Source organism: Rutilus rutilus, assembly GCF_951802725.1.
Source record: "Rutilus rutilus genome assembly, chromosome: 21".
Classification (NCBI taxonomy): Eukaryota; Metazoa; Chordata; class Actinopteri; order Cypriniformes; family Leuciscidae; genus Rutilus; species Rutilus rutilus.
Genome location: NC_140226.1, coordinates 18397082 through 18412843, shown reverse-complemented (window position 1 = coordinate 18412843; position 15762 = coordinate 18397082). Strand labels below are relative to the sequence as shown.

At 36.0% G+C, this 15762-nt stretch overlaps 2 protein-coding genes across 2 annotated transcripts; both read right to left on the bottom strand.

The window, feature by feature from the left end:
- Window positions 1–303: 303 nt before the first annotated feature.
- On the bottom strand, window positions 304–12180 carry nphp1 (nephronophthisis 1). Its single transcript, XM_084393862.1, has 20 exons — window positions 11929–12180; window positions 11772–11836; window positions 11563–11623; window positions 11359–11477; window positions 10947–11199; window positions 10749–10850; window positions 9701–9783; window positions 9432–9474; window positions 8533–8617; window positions 8251–8345; window positions 7201–7329; window positions 5494–5568; window positions 4882–4992; window positions 2916–2998; window positions 2740–2816; window positions 2568–2670; window positions 1577–1689; window positions 1299–1372; window positions 788–832; window positions 304–671 (listed from the first exon to the last, which is right to left on the bottom strand). The coding sequence occupies exons 1-20, from the start codon at window positions 11992–11994 to the stop codon at window positions 423–425; spliced, it is 2031 nt and encodes a 676-aa protein (XP_084249988.1). The 5' UTR covers window positions 11995–12180; the 3' UTR covers window positions 304–422.
- A 1177-nt stretch (window positions 12181–13357) lies between these two features.
- On the bottom strand, window positions 13358–14005 carry lnc.lemp (lncRNA encoded micropeptide). The gene is made up of 2 exons (XM_084393431.1): window positions 13740–14005; window positions 13358–13654 (listed from the first exon to the last, which is right to left on the bottom strand). Exon 1 carries the CDS (start codon window positions 13935–13937, stop codon window positions 13767–13769), a length of 171 nt encoding a protein of 56 aa, XP_084249557.1. The 5' UTR covers window positions 13938–14005; the 3' UTR covers window positions 13358–13654; window positions 13740–13766.
- Window positions 14006–15762: the final 1757 nt, after the last annotated feature.

The window sequence follows — 15762 nt, the reverse complement described above, 5'->3', positions numbered from 1 at the left end:
GGTGAGGCAGACACAGAGAGAATGGGTACTGTTTTCTAAGTGTGCAAGATGTTTTAAAGGAGTGGCATGTTTAAATAAGAGTCATCTATTGAAGATGGAGGGGTGTGTACTTAAACCATGTAGTTATGCTTATGTGTGAGAAACAACAAGAAAAAAGAAAGAGGGAGGAGCTGTTCTCAGGAGGTGTGGTACTTAAAATTAGGCCATTATTTAAGGTACAGAACACACACACACACACAAACACAATGTTTGGCATGATTTCCCCATCAACAGAACTATGAATAAGCTTTCTGGCCAGAGAGTGAAAGATTAAATAGTTTTATTTATATTTTTAATACTTAAATACATTTTGAAAAGACATTTTTCTTTTGATATTGGACACTTATCTTTTGGAGGACCATGTAATAGGTCTGTCTCTAGAGTCAATGCTGGGCTCTGCTGATGAGGTCATAGGTGACCTGTGTGATGTCAAAGGCTTGATGTGAACATTGGGAGGACAGCATAGTTTCTACTGAGATTTTCTGGGAAGGGCTGTAGATGATACGAGCACGTTGAGACTCCACTTCCTCATCCGCCCAGCAGGGAGTGGGCATCTCCGCAGAGTACAACAATGGAAACACACTGCCCATATAAACGCTCACAAACATCTGCTTTAACACATTGATATTCCTCTGCAATACACAGAAACAGAAACACATTGTATGCAAACAGCATGAATAAACTTTTTATGATCCTAGTACTGTGGCAATTGTGTGACATTCTCACACAAAATCACATACACCTTTACCTTATCAGATCTTCTCAGGTTTCTCTCTGATTCGGTCCATGATTTCTGTAAAATCAGGTACAAGTTTAATACTTTTTATAACACCTACCCATATTATACTCCCATGTATGTGATGATATAGTTTTGTCCCCAGAAGTTAATTTAATCTGAAAAAAAAATTCCCTTTGGTTCTCAACTGGAAAATCCCAAAAATATAAATAAAATAATTTAAATAAAAATGCATTTTATAGTTACATTTTATAATTATTTTTTAAATAATTTATATTTAATTCTTAATAATTATTATATTTAATGATAATACATATTTAATAATTCATTTATTAATAATAATAATAATAATAATAATATAATCTTTTAATCAATTCTAAACATGCAAAAAAAAGTTCTTTAAGGGTGGGGTTCCGGTTAGATTGTAGTAACTATACGTATATAGAAACAAAAATAAAAGGTTTATGTTGAAATTAAAAGTTTAGTAAATGCTAAGTAAACGTGTTTATGTAACCAGTCTCACCCTAAACGCATCCATCAGGTCTGGCTGATCTAGAACATCAGGGAAGGAGGATAGAACTGAGCTGCAGATCAGATCTGGGATGGAGAACACAGAACCAATCTAAAGTTATTTACATTCACATTTTCATTTCCATGTGTGTTTTACATTTACATTTGCTTTCATGCCAGGCCCTTTCTTACCAAAGAAAACGCATATAGTGTTGTGATGTGACAGGAACCTTAGATACACATTAGATACACATCAAGCACAAAGACAAAATATGTTTATGTGTGTGTTACCTGCATTACACATGGTGACTCTGTCAAGTAAAAGAGCATCAGCGAGTATTTGCCTGTATGTTGCCAGGAGGTGCACAGTGGACAGACTTCCTACAATAGTGTCTGGCAGCAGACTTATGAAAAAAAACATTTAGGGAAACAAATATTTAGTTACAAGAACATAATTGCTTTTTCATGAATATTTATCAAAAAAACAATGTGGAATCCTACAACTGGCAATATACATACTACTGTTCAAACGTTTTGGATCAGCACGATTAAAAGAAAATTAATTTAAAGTAATTATGCATTAAATTGTTTAAAAGTGATAGTACAGACATTTATAATGTTACAAAAGATTTCTGTTTCAAATAAACACTGTTCTTTTCTGATTATGGTTTCCACAAAAATATTAAGAAGCACAACTGCTTTCAACATTGATGATAATAATAAATGTTTCTTGAGCAGCAAATCAGCATATTAGAATGATTTCTGAAGGATCATGTGACACTGAAGACTGGAGTAATGATGCTGATGCTAGAGTAATAATTCGGCTTTGTCATCACAGGAATAAATTACATTTTTAAAATGTATTAAAAAAGAAAGTTATTAAATTAATATTTCACAACATTACTGTTTTACTGTATTTTCAATAAAATAAATGCAGCCTTGGTGAGCTAAGAAAAAAATTGGTCTCACTTTAGATTAGGGTCCAATTCTCACTGTTAACTATTAACTAAGACCTTTGCCTCAAATTCCTAATTACCGCTTATTAATAGTTAGTAAGGTAGCTGTTAAGTTTAGGTATTGGGTAGGATTAAATGACGTAGAACATGGTCATGCAGAATAAGGCATTAATATGTGCTTTATATGTACTAATAAACAGCCAATGTCCTAATGGTATAATTGCTAGTAAGCAACTACTTAATAGTGACAAATTGACCCTAAACTAAAGTGTTACCAAAAGCTCTTCTGAAAATTAATGTATACTCTGGTGTGAAGGCATTCTTACTTCAGAAGCACTCTGTTGCGTGTGTTTACTGATTTGAGCTTAACAACAAGCTTTGGCACCTTCCTGGACAGCAACATCTGCTGAAACACACCAGTGGGATAACCTGAGGAGAGAACAGAAGAGAATGGCTTGTATGTGAGAGAGTATGGGTATTTTTGTGAGAGAACGTTACCTCTTTTGGTAGATGTGGTATCCATATCGGTGTCTCTCTCAAATGGTGTGCCACCATGAATAGTAAGCTCTTGTGTCCTGCACACATGCATATACTGAAGTTTGTAAGCAAGTATGTAAGGAAACAATAGAACTAATGTGCATCAGTCAAATTGTAATAAGGGAATGTGTGCGTACCGTAAAGTAATGGGTGCTCCACTTTCATCAAACAGTTTAAGGAACGCCCAACCACAGCTGAGGTCTCCTCTCTCCCCTGTGGACTGAAACAGAGCACATACACTTTTACACCTGCAGAACCATTGAGAAAAACAGAACCCTCTTGTCGCTCCAAACCTGTTTGACTTATAAAGGTCTATATTTTTTAGAAACCTCTCAGAGTTTTTGTCCATACAATGAAAGTCAATGGGCTCCCATGTTGTTTGGTTCCCAATGCTCTTCAAAATATCTTCTTTTGTGTTCCGCAAAAGAAATAAAGTAATTCAGGTTTGGAACAACATGTTGGTGAGTAAATGGCAGAATTTTTCATTTTTGGGTGAACTATCCCTTTAAAAAGGACCTATTATGCTTTTTTATTGTATAATGTTGCTATTTGGGCATGTAAAAGGTCTGCAAAGTTACAAAGCACAAAGTCCACTCCAAAGGGAGATATTGTCTATATCAGTAAGCACTGTTTCTGAACTACTTGAACAACCTCAATTGTAGTCTTGAGTTTTCTTCCGGTAACATACACATCACAATATCCCTCATTTAAAGCTACAATATCGAATTTTTTTCGCAGCTAGGGGTCGCTAACCTCTTACAATAACAAAGGCGTAGATTGATGACGCAGTGATAAGCGGAATCATGGAACTTGCCGTCATGCTGATCTAATAAAGTTTATGGATGAGTGAATACATTCATGTTTTTTAACATGACTGTGGTATGAAGCAGGGCGCGATTGCTAATGAGAGACAGATATCAGCACCACACACGAGTCCCGCGTATATAAAGGAATGAGGACATTTAATTCTACCGAACTACCCACAAGTGCTGAATTACAACTCACAGGTCAGTTTATTTGACGAATTTAACTTGTGAGGTAACGCAGTGCTGTTTCACTTGGTCTAACGTTACACTATCATACTAAACAGCATTTGAGTGTGTTGAAAGTTATAATGTTATTCTATGTGTTAGTTTGTTGGCTATATGAGACTAGCAGCAAGCTAGATCAACATTAGAATAACATACTGATCATATTCTAACATCTCATCATGTTGAGCTATATAACAAAGCGGAAACCAGGGATAACACAGATATTACGTCATTGACAGGCGACAAGTGACAAGGGACTATTTAAAATGGTGAATTTCTCTGAATTTACAAATTCTTGGAAACATGTAGGATAATGTAAGTACATAAAAAAAAAAATAATAATTTTTAAAAACACTGTGCAAGTGGTTTTGGGATATTTTGATGCAAAATTCGTACATATTGTACCTTTAAATAATTTGTTAAGCCCGTGAGACCGTAGGGTGTCCCATTTGTCATATCAGGTCTCAGAAGCCCCCTTTGCAGTCGATATGCACCCTCGATGCGCACTTCTACCGAGCCTGTACTGAAGCGAGCTCCGCAGCAGACTTCTTTCCGACAGTCAAAGCGGTGTTACATCACGAAAGTGCGGACTCAAAGGAAGACCGCGAGTGCTTAGGGTGCCATTTGGAACAGGGCAGTTATTGTAAGGGACGTGACATTTCCAAAACACACTTGAAGCGGTTGACCAATCACAACATACAGGTCCAACTGACCAATCAGAGCACATTGTTTTTGGAAGGAGGGGCTTCATAGAGACAGTAACTAAATAGCACTTTATTCCCAGACAAACTGGGAAGAGGAAAAGGTGCTGCAACAAATGTAAAATATGTGCAAAATGTAAAAAGCATGAAAACCTATTCCAGTAGATCCTGAAAATCTAAATCAAGACTTTGTAAAAGGGTAAGGCCTCTTTAATAGAGATCATTGTGTGTGTTTATGTAAATATATGAGAGGGTAGGAGAAAACAGTTCTTTTGTCTTTCTGAGGTTAGATCAAGGCCATGTCCTCAGTGATCAGAGTTTGCCATATAATTGTTTGAATAAGATTTTTTTTGCAAGGAACTATTGCTTACATTTCTTATGTAGGTCACACCCAATTCAAACAGAATTCCAAGATCAGGAGATTCAGAGTCACAACGCAGGAAACAGTCTCCATCCAGTAGACAGGGAAGCATCCCAGTCATCTAAAATACACACATACAGGAAAAATACAGATTTAAAAACAAATGACAATCTGTTAGATTCCAGAACTGTATTTCAGATTATATTACCATTACAACAATTTGATTGTAAAGTTGAATTGATAAATGAACATGAGAATGTTTTAGTATTTGGTTTGCCCCTCTCGTGCCTGCTGCCTTCACGCTTGCATTAGCTTCACAAGTGTGTAAAACCTGATGATCATGTTCTCCAGCATCTGTGCTTCATTGGAAGCAAGAATGTCTGACTTCGTCAGTACAAAGAGTCACATTATCAATATCAAATATTTACTTCTTTGCTTACTGACCTTAAATATGCAAAATCTTTAAATATGTCTTGTTGATTTTAAATGATAACATTTCTTTTTTTCAAAATGTCAATATTAAAACCTTGTTTATTTTCAAGTTTAAATAAGATTTCAAATCCCAGATTTTTAATGTGGCCTCAGAAGTTTGGACATGTGTTTAAGTGTACTTTAGTCTTACCCGTGGAGAAAAACTCCATGTCTTTTGGCTCTTGAAGTTGTAAGTGGCTCTGACTGTGTGAATGTTACTCAAAACCTGACGAGAGAGAGAGAGAGAGAGAGAGAGAGAGAGAGAGAGAGAGAGAGAACAAACAAACAATGGCACCATGTACACAGCATGTCACACAACACCTGTTTACAATAAACATGGGGAAGACAAATGGGATATTTTAAGGTACCTTTCAAGACACCCAAGGTAACATTACAAGCTAAAATAATACAAAAGTAAATAACAAAAAACAATACAACACCACAGACGCAGGTTACATAAAGACCGTCATAAAAAGGCCTGAATAAAAAGTCTTGAGATGAGATTTAAAAGTATGGAGACTATCACTATTGTGAATATCAAGGGAGAGAGAGTTCCGTAAACAAGGGGCAGCATAACTTAAAGTTCTAGCTCCCATTGAGGTCAGGCGTATACGTGGTAAGTCAAAAGAAATTGAAAGTGAAGATCTTAGAGAGCGCGAAAGGGGTGTAGATGTGAAGACCAGTAAGGTACGGAGGAGCAAGATTAAGAGCCTTGCATGAAGAAGCATCATTTTAAAATCGATACGATACTTCACTGGAAGCCAGTGCAATTGCTGTAGAACTATAGAAATGTACTCCTTAAGGAGTTCTAGAAAGAACCAGTTCTAAACCAGTTGAAGTTTATAAAGGAATTTGGAAGGGAGACCAGTGAGGAGAGCTTTACAGTAATCATTACATTTAGTAACCAGTGCATGAATAAGGATTGCAGTGCTATTCATTGTGAGAGAGGGACGAAGACTATTAATATTACATAGATGAAAGTATGCAGTACGTGTGATGTAATTAACATGAGCTTCAAAGGATAGTGTGCTATCGAGGATGGCACCCAGACTCTTATAACCTGCGGGGCAAGAATTGTTTTTTGAGTTTTCAATAGCCACAGAAAAGCAATCAGATTTTGTCAGAATAGATTTTGTGCCTACAAGGAGGACTTCAGTTTTATCACTATAAAGTTTTAGAAAATTAGCTGAAAGCCAGTCTTTAATTTCAGCCAAACAGCTAGACAGAGAAGGTGGAGGAAAGGAACTTGAAGGCTTAGAAAAAAAGATAGAGCTGGGTTTCATCAGTTTAGCAATGAAAATAGATACCATATTTCCAAAATATAAGTAAACGAGGAAGTAAACAATGAAAAGAAAAGGGCCCAAGACAGAACCCTGAGGAATACCAATTGATTTTGACTTTAGATGATTTTAATTGGAAATTTTAAAGTTGAACAAACTATGTATGTATACTTTAAATTCTTGACGATAAGTAATCAGATAGAATTCACATTCACAGAGAATTCATAGAGTTGTGAAAGACCAATATTGTAGAGATACCAGGAATAAAATAATTAAATTGTTAACACTCAAGACTCAAATATGCGGTCTAGTATTTTACACTCATGGTTTTGGATTGCACCTGTTGTAATTCAGGCACCCAAGCCGTTAATACAATGGTTCTTTATTATTTGTTTTTTTGTTACAAATGGTCCACCCTGATTACTGTTCCACATGAGTAACACATGATGTCAGAATCATTACTCAAGCTTTTCCTCAAAACATTAGTATGTAAATATCTCTCTTTTAAGGTCAAAATCATTTAAGGGTAATCATTTTGGTTGTAGATCAACCAGTATGTATGTATGTGTGTGTGTTACCTGGGTTCCATTAAATGCACAGAGCCGAACGTGCCTGCTAAGCACCTGTAACCCAACCCCAGGGGGTGGGATCATTCTACAGCTCCACAGGGTCAGGATTAAACTCACTCTAGATGGGCGCCCGTGAACCTGGACAAACACACACTCACCTTATAAATGTATAATAATATTAATAATAATAATGCATTGAATTAATATAGCACTTTTCTCAACACTAAAAGAGCTTTATATATGGTCGAGAAGAATCTCCTCAACCATCCACTTGAATGCCCATCACTATATATTTATATATGCATATTTAAAAAAAAAAAACATTATCATGTTTTTTTTTTTTTTTTTCATATAATTAAATAAATATTTTTAAGGCAAGACATCCCAGGTGAATAGGGTAAATAATTTAACTAACACGTATCACCATACTTCCCCAATTGGTTGATTACATTAAGAATTGCAAACATTGTTGTGCTGAAATATTGTTGAAATATGCAAATGAGGCAGTATCTAATTAAATATGAACTATTTTGCATACATTTCCAGAAGAGAAATCAGAACATTGGATAAGCAAGGTTCAAAATTCCTGTTTCATTTTATTGTCATATCAGAGTTAATGGTTTTTACAGAGGGTATTTGTATATCACTCCATAAATCAGAAAATACTGTCAACAGCCAGAAAAATAAAATAAAAATCACCATGGTTTTAGGAATGAAATGTTGTATGAAATCAGGCAAATGATATATGAACAAATATGTCTGTAAAAATCGCCAGAACATAGATAGGAATAAAACTGTAATGTTTGGTGTAAGTGCTAATGAAGTGGAGATTTCTGACTCAAAGTCAAAATAAACACATACAAGTGTATTATGGATGTTTTCCTTCCACTACTACAACACTTTATAAACAGCCAAATAGCCCAAAAATCACAAAATTGGCCAGTGCATGAAAAAATTATGTTTATGTGCCTGTAGTGTCTTGCATTAAATGAATGTACATATTTTGTTATACATAACATTTTTGTAAATGTAGCTAGTGTTTGCTTTGCAGTTAGGTACCTTGCCTGTGTCTGGGTCCATATGGAGATCTTGAAAGGAGAGTTGTGATTGGCTAAGCTTGGGCTGAATGAAGTGACTTGCTCTGTAAGATGTCCCTGCTCAACACAAACACACATACAAACAGTACATGTATAATACAAGTATAATATACTATTATAAAATCTGAATTCTTACCAGATGTTATAATGTGGTATAAATCACACAAACTGCCTTCTGGTTAACTAAAAACTGTAAATGGCCTTCTATCTATAGGTTTTGCAAAATATAGAGACAGATAGTGACCTTCTTCTAGGTGTCTGGAGAGATTGGAAGGTCTGAAGCCTGGAGGGATGGCACCCATCGCTGCCAGCACATCAGTAGCATCTATCTGCAGACACAACATACAAGCACACTTCAGTTTGTGTCTGTTAATATATATAAAACATGTGTGCATTAGTATTTAGATTATTGAAGGTGGTATAAAAACGGAGGTTGCGATTTTTCTACCCCATTGTGACGTATATATCTGAGTGAAACGGCTTCTTGAACAAGAAAAAATGTAGGGCAGGACTTGATTTTTTTTTTTTGTCCATTGGGAATTGATTGGATCGTTGGATCTCATGTGAATGACAGGTTGTCCCACCCACGTCAACAAAGAAGGGAAGAGATGGGGAACGAGGGAAATTAATGTATGTTTTTAAACCTGTATGTAGGTATGTATAAATACAGTATATTTATATATGTTTCATTCTTTCCTCTCTCTCTCTCTCTCCCCCCTTATCTCATTTTTTCTCTCTCCTTCTTCAAACACTCTGCTTTACATATATACTTCAGCACATACAAGATCGAGGTAAACATGCACAACACAACCTAGCACCTACACTTCACATCTAAAACCTACTTTCTTTTTTGTTTGTTTTCAGGTTTGTTTTGTATTTAGGGTGCTGTCCTCCTATATTTTGTCTTATGTCCTGTCCAACAAATAAAAGTAAAAAAGAAAAAGTGAAGAGATGTCGATGTAAGAGGAGGGAAAGTTATTATGATTAAAGATTACGAAGGCAGTTCAAGGCACAATAATGAAAAAATGATGTGCATAGATAAATTATTTATAAATAATACTGGAATATTCCATAAAAAAATAAGATAAGTAAATTTTGATTTCATTGTGAATTTAAGGATCAAATTATCCAAATAGAACATACCTCAGTAACAGCCTTCCGGACTGTGTTCCAATTGGATGTTTTGCTAGTTGGAAAAGAGACAATATTTAATCATTTTCTTTAATAAAGACTTTATTTTAACTTAAACTTGTGTTTAATTCATTTCAACTGGAATTAATTATGAACTATATTCAATGCACTTTAATAAAAAAAAAATAAAAAAAAGCACAGACATGCAAAAAAACATAGTTCACAGTTCAACAAACTGTGAAAACAATGCTGCTCTCTAGTGGAGAGAGAAGGGACATTACCTGGACTTTATGTCAGACGACTCCTGTTCCTCCTCACTCTCCTCCTCATTTTCATTCTCTCTCTCACTATCCTTCTGAGAAGACTGAAAGTTAAAATACGTAATTCATCCATGTTAATTATCTAAACACTGGTCTGGTTTCCTATGTGATTGCAAAAATATATAAAAAAAGTTTATTTTGTATTTTTATAAAAGTGCACAACCTGCACCAATCCCTAACTGTTCTGAAACATGATTCAGACAACGTAAAAGTATAAAATAAATGTTATATAAATACTTTAAATGCATAATGTGAACATCTCAATCAAATCGGTAATAAAACATTATAAAAACCATACACTGACTGCAAGAAATCAGTGTTTACATGAGATCTGAAATGCAGTTTTTCCTCTAATCTTGATGTCCACATTTACACTAAATAAACTGACAAAACGCTGATCTGAAAAGCAAAACTGAGCAAATATGATACCTCATCAGGCTTTTGAAGAATGCTCTCAATCATTATCGCATCGCATTGCATTGATCATAAAATGATCATTTAAACGCATGATTTCATTTAAATACAATCTTACTAAGACATACTATTGGGAGATATATAGTTACAACTGATATTTATATGCATTTTATGGAAGTACTTATAAAAATCTAATTGATTTACATTACAATCCATCAGAATTTAATCTTACCTTTTGGCCATACAAATGTCATTTTTGCTTCTCAATAAATTGTTTTTTTTTTCCTCCTTGAGTATGAGCTCCACATTCTCCTGAATCATACTATATGAGTCATAAATGTCTGATGTATCAAATATGACTCAACAAAAAAAGACAAATGTAAACTTTTTTAAAGATTTTCTTTTGTCTGTAAGTTCAACAAACTGATCCTTTTCAAAATATTAGATTTTTCTGACAGGCTTTACAGGGTTAAACCATTTATGGCATTTCCCAACACTAAAAAACACAGTTTACGACCTATATGTTTATGGCCACTGTTTATATGACCTTACACGCTATCAAACATACTCAGAGTATCTGTGATATTATACAGACCTTGAGGAAGGTTTTAGGCACCAGGCCCTTCTGGCCATTTGAGTTCTGAGCCAGCCACCATCCATCCTTATTCTTAGAGAGAACTTTCAAAACCTCTCCTTTCTGACACAACACACAAAAATAAATTTCTCAATACAAGAAAATAACTAGCCTATTTAAATGCATTTAATAACTAAAATAAGATGCATCGATGATTACCTGGATGCTGAGGTCCCCTTCCTCCTCTCCTGTAAATGCACTAAGAGCAACATAAGAAACAGTCTCCTGTCCTGTGGCAGTTTGACCGATATCTGTATCCTCTTCATCACTGTCAGCATCATCATCATCATCTTCATAATCATCATGCGCTTCTTCCTCTTCTGTATCTTCATCTTCAGAGCTCTCATCTTTTTCATCACTATTTTCCTCATCGCTCTTCTGTTCTGTCTGGGAAGAACTAGGTCCAGCTATCCTATGGCCAGGAAACAAAGACACCAGTACTGTTTGAAAAAACTCCTTAAACATAATTTTCTTTTCCAAAGCATAAAGGTATATCTAAAAATGGTTTGCGTAATAGAATGCAAAAAAAAGGCTATAAACTCTGTTAGAATTAATTTACGAGGTTACTTACTCATCCTGAGGTTGCAGCTGAAGAGCTAGAGACTGTAGACGCTCATGCAAGTTCAACAAACGCTTCTCCTCGTCCCTCTTACACTGGTCATAGTTCCCCACTGGAGCTGGCTCATCTGCCTACACACATGAAAAAGTATATATATACTTATACAATTCATGTAAGATGTATTGACAATACAAGTACACAGACATAAAGATTTACTTTAGATAATTTCTTCAGAGTCTTCGTCATTTCCTCCACTGCGCGCTTTAACTCTTTGCACCTGGAATGCAAACAACCTTATAAATCACACTGGATAACTTATATGCAAAACATAGAACTATGTAGCGTTAGTAACGTTAACTTAGGCGTTCAAAAACAAAACAGTTAAGTTAACTTAAGTTACAAGTCTTCTGTAACGTTACTGCTACCTCTCAAAGGTCTCAGTCCAATCTGACGCATCTGGTTGAGCAGCCTGCTGTACCAAAGCATCCACCTAACGTTACAGGACAGAATAGAATAGAGATATTATGTAAAAATCTAATGCGCACCAGCAAACGAACAAACATTCGCTTCAATCAGTTCAACCTTTCTCTTGATGACATCCGTATCTCTTTGGACCGTCTGAAGTGGTCCTCTCTTTTTCGGAGGCATCTTCTATTCGTCTTCAACACAATACGACAGCAGGTTTGACACAAACTGTATTTTAAATGCGAGATTTAAACAAACGTCCCACTCGTGCTCAGATTTACTGAAACAAAACGCAACGGCGACGCCATCATAGACGCTCCGGATAAGTTGCTAAGATACTTTACGTGACGTTGTTATTACCTCATCACTGCGCGCGCGCGAGAAGACATCTGCATCTGTGAATTTTATTTTTAAACTTATTTTATCTGCTAAATTTCACATGACTTGTCTAAATCACGTTGAATGTTTTTATAACTTAATCCTTTAAATATATGTAAGCAATAAGGTACGAGAGGCTGTGCTGTATCGTGAATAAGTAACGTTAACGGCTGAAGGGCGTTGTTAGGCACGACGCGAAGCGGAGTTTAGAGATTTATTTTAAAAATCAATCGAAATGTAGTATTTACTTAAAAGTTAAATTTAATTGAAGAGTAAGAATTTGAAGTGCTGTCTTTTTGGTTATATAAAATCCTCGATTCATCTAATCTATGAGCTACAGCTGTGGTTTGTATATATATATATATATATATATTTTATTAAATAGCAGTGGAGACTGTGTTTGAAGTGAGGTAAAGCATTTGTACACAAAATATCGGTTTTATTGCAGAAAGCATTTTCAAAGTCGCTTTTGCATTTGTATTCATTATAAACTTGTTTTGCGATGCAGAACATTTCGGAGGACCTAAACATCCTGCAGTATGGTTTCATTATGTCTAAGGCTGAGACTGACCCCCCTGCTTCATTCCTGCTTTGGGCTGTGATTGTCTAATCTGGTAAAACAGGTTTCCTGGAAAAGCAATTGGTGCTCACTCACCGCAGAGCCAAAATGGCGTCCAGATCCACCTCTCTGGACGTCGTGGGTTGAGCTTGACCTAGTCCTGCTCTGTGCTGTGGATCTAATGGAGAATGTGGTTGGACCTTCTATCTAGACCCACCCATTACACCCAAATTACATCTAGAGAGGGGGAGCTGGACTTCAAGTTCACGCTAAACCCATGGTTCTGTCTCTCGGGAAAGTGCTTCTGTTTAAGTAAAAAACACATGCTCACCGAAAATGTCTAGAGCAGGGAACCTATGCAGTTTCTACATGAACAGTTTCCCTTGTCCTAAAAAGCGTTAAAACATCAGGGAATTTGAACTGTGTGAACTCCAGGTCTGAAAAGTTATGTCATAAAATCTTACAAGCTTGCTGAGAAGATATGGAAATCTATATAGACAATAAGCAAAGGTATCCCAGAAACACATTTCTTTATTCTGTCAGTTCAATAAATGAATGTAGGAAATGTCTCAAAAGATGTCTCAAAAGTGAGCTAACGTCACAACAATACTGTGCATATTACATTTTATTGAATCAACAGTTAATAAAACATTTCAATTATTTTTACGGTCACAGAAAAGGAGAAGGCACAGACATGGAAACACTATGATTTATGGCTTTAACAAACATTAAGGAAAATGTTTCTCAGTGTTTAAAGTCCTTGAAGGTTGTATTGCTGTCGTCCAGAATGTAGACTAGACTGTATTTGATCCCAGGCTTGCTCCTGCTGAGAGCTCCAAAAGAGGACTGAGGTGCTGTTACATACTCGTTCTGTGTGAGAAATCAGTGCCTTGATGACCAAAGTCACTAGAAAACGAAAAAGTAAAACGATTAAAGCTACCAACGAAAGCCATTTATCCTAAAATTATGAAAGGCGCATGTCTCATCTCACCAGGTCGGTTGCGTGATTTTGTATCTGTCATGACAGGTCTAACTTCTTCTGTGTTTCTGCGAGTTTGTCCTGTAAACGCTTTTTCCGCCAGTCCAAGAACTTTCTTCGCATTCTATTTGCCTGCCAGCCTGCGACAAATCCCGCCGCAAATGAAACAACTATAGCGACCTGTAACGTCCTCTCCGACAGATCGGCCATGTTCACCTCAGCTGCTGCTGCTGCTGCTGCTGGAGGAAACACGCGTGTGAATGGAATCACGTGACATGGCCGTAACCTGCTGCGCGACCGTGACGAAAATTTGTAGGCCAACTAAATAAAGACTACATCTACCACAACGATAACAGTTGTAGGTCTTGTTTAGAAAACACATCTGCTCCAAAATTCTTGTTTCAGGTACGACTGTGCGCCATTTATATTGTAGAACAAGACGTGAAAGTGTCTTCAAGAGATGTTAATTGAAGACCTTATAAACAAAACAAAAAAAACACTGAAAATTTCAGGGGGGTGGCCTACCCATTGCATAAAATTGCTAGGCCTAATTCTATTCCAGGTTTTGAAATAAAATGTATCAACCAACTAAAAGTTGAATATGTTCAGTTAGGAAGGGCATCTTTTTATCATTATTTTTGTAGTGTCTGTTGCCTGAGGATAAGAGATAAGAGACATATGGCTGCATCAATAGTGTGAACTATCTATGCAAAAGTGGGACAGTTTTTGGTAGATAGGCTATGTTACGGAGGACTGATAAAAGCTTAAAGGGTTAGTTCACCAAAAAAATAGTATATTTGAGAATATTTAAAACAAATATTCTGGCTCTTCCAAGCTTTAGAGTGGGAGTGAATGGCACCATTTTTTTAAACCCTAAAAAATTCCATCATAGGCGTGAAAAATCTAGACACTAACAATATTAGTAGATCTCATTACAAGACTAATTAAACCCAATGTAACGTTACTTCACGAGTTCACACGTACATGAAATCAGATGTAGTATTTTAAGCGTATTTGGCATGCTGTCCGGGGGAGGGCTCCGAGCTCGGAATTTGGCCCGAACCCAGAGTACTTCCCCTTTTTACTGGGATAGAAACCAGCCGAGAGTGAGGTGATGGGGTGGTGGAGGGATGCTGTGAATCTTGACACGAGACAGAGGTGAGGAAAGGCTTTATTTATACCGGCTTCCTCTGGTGCTGATTGGTTGATTACCTGAACGTGCTCCTCCCGAACTTTGTTACATAAAACTTAATTAAAATATATATATATTTATAGACATCGTAATGTTATTTTTTTCACACACCTGTCCCATCCACTTTTTAAAACAAACTTACGCCACTGGCTTCCATCCATCATAAAAGTAATCCATACGGCTCCAGGGTGTTCATTTTTTGGGTGAACTAACCTTTTAGTTCAGTCAGGCCTTGTGTGTTTTTAATACCACAACCCCAAGCACATTAAAACAATGATGTATAATTTAAATGTCATTTAATGCAATGGTCAGCTTGATAGATCAGTTTAGACCAGCTAAAAATTGACCAACATAATCTAGCTAGAATCCAAGTAAAGCCGGGTAACCATCAGAAGTGTAACCCATAAGCTACCATATTTATTGTTAGGTTTCAAGAATTAATTTGATTTCTCATTTGTCGGTGGATTTTCTGTTTGCTGAGATCAGTTAAATATTGAAGCATGACCTGATGATTTTAGACAATTATTACAGACTGCTAGAATTTTGTTTTGTTTTTTTTCTCTTCATATTCAAGAGTCAATGAATAACAAAACTAATTTGTCTCACTCGAAAACTAATTTGTCTTGCCTATTGATCATTTTCTGTATTCTTCTGAAGGGCATTTTTCAGGATCACCTTTGAAGAGCACGTTAAAGACAGTACATCAACTAGCATCATTTAAAATCATTTTCATAACATTTATTTCCTTAACAATGATTATTTCTTCTTCGTTTTCATTACAATTAGTATTTTTTTTTTAGTAATAAGACGTTTCTGAAGGAATTTCCTCAATGGCTGAAGTCT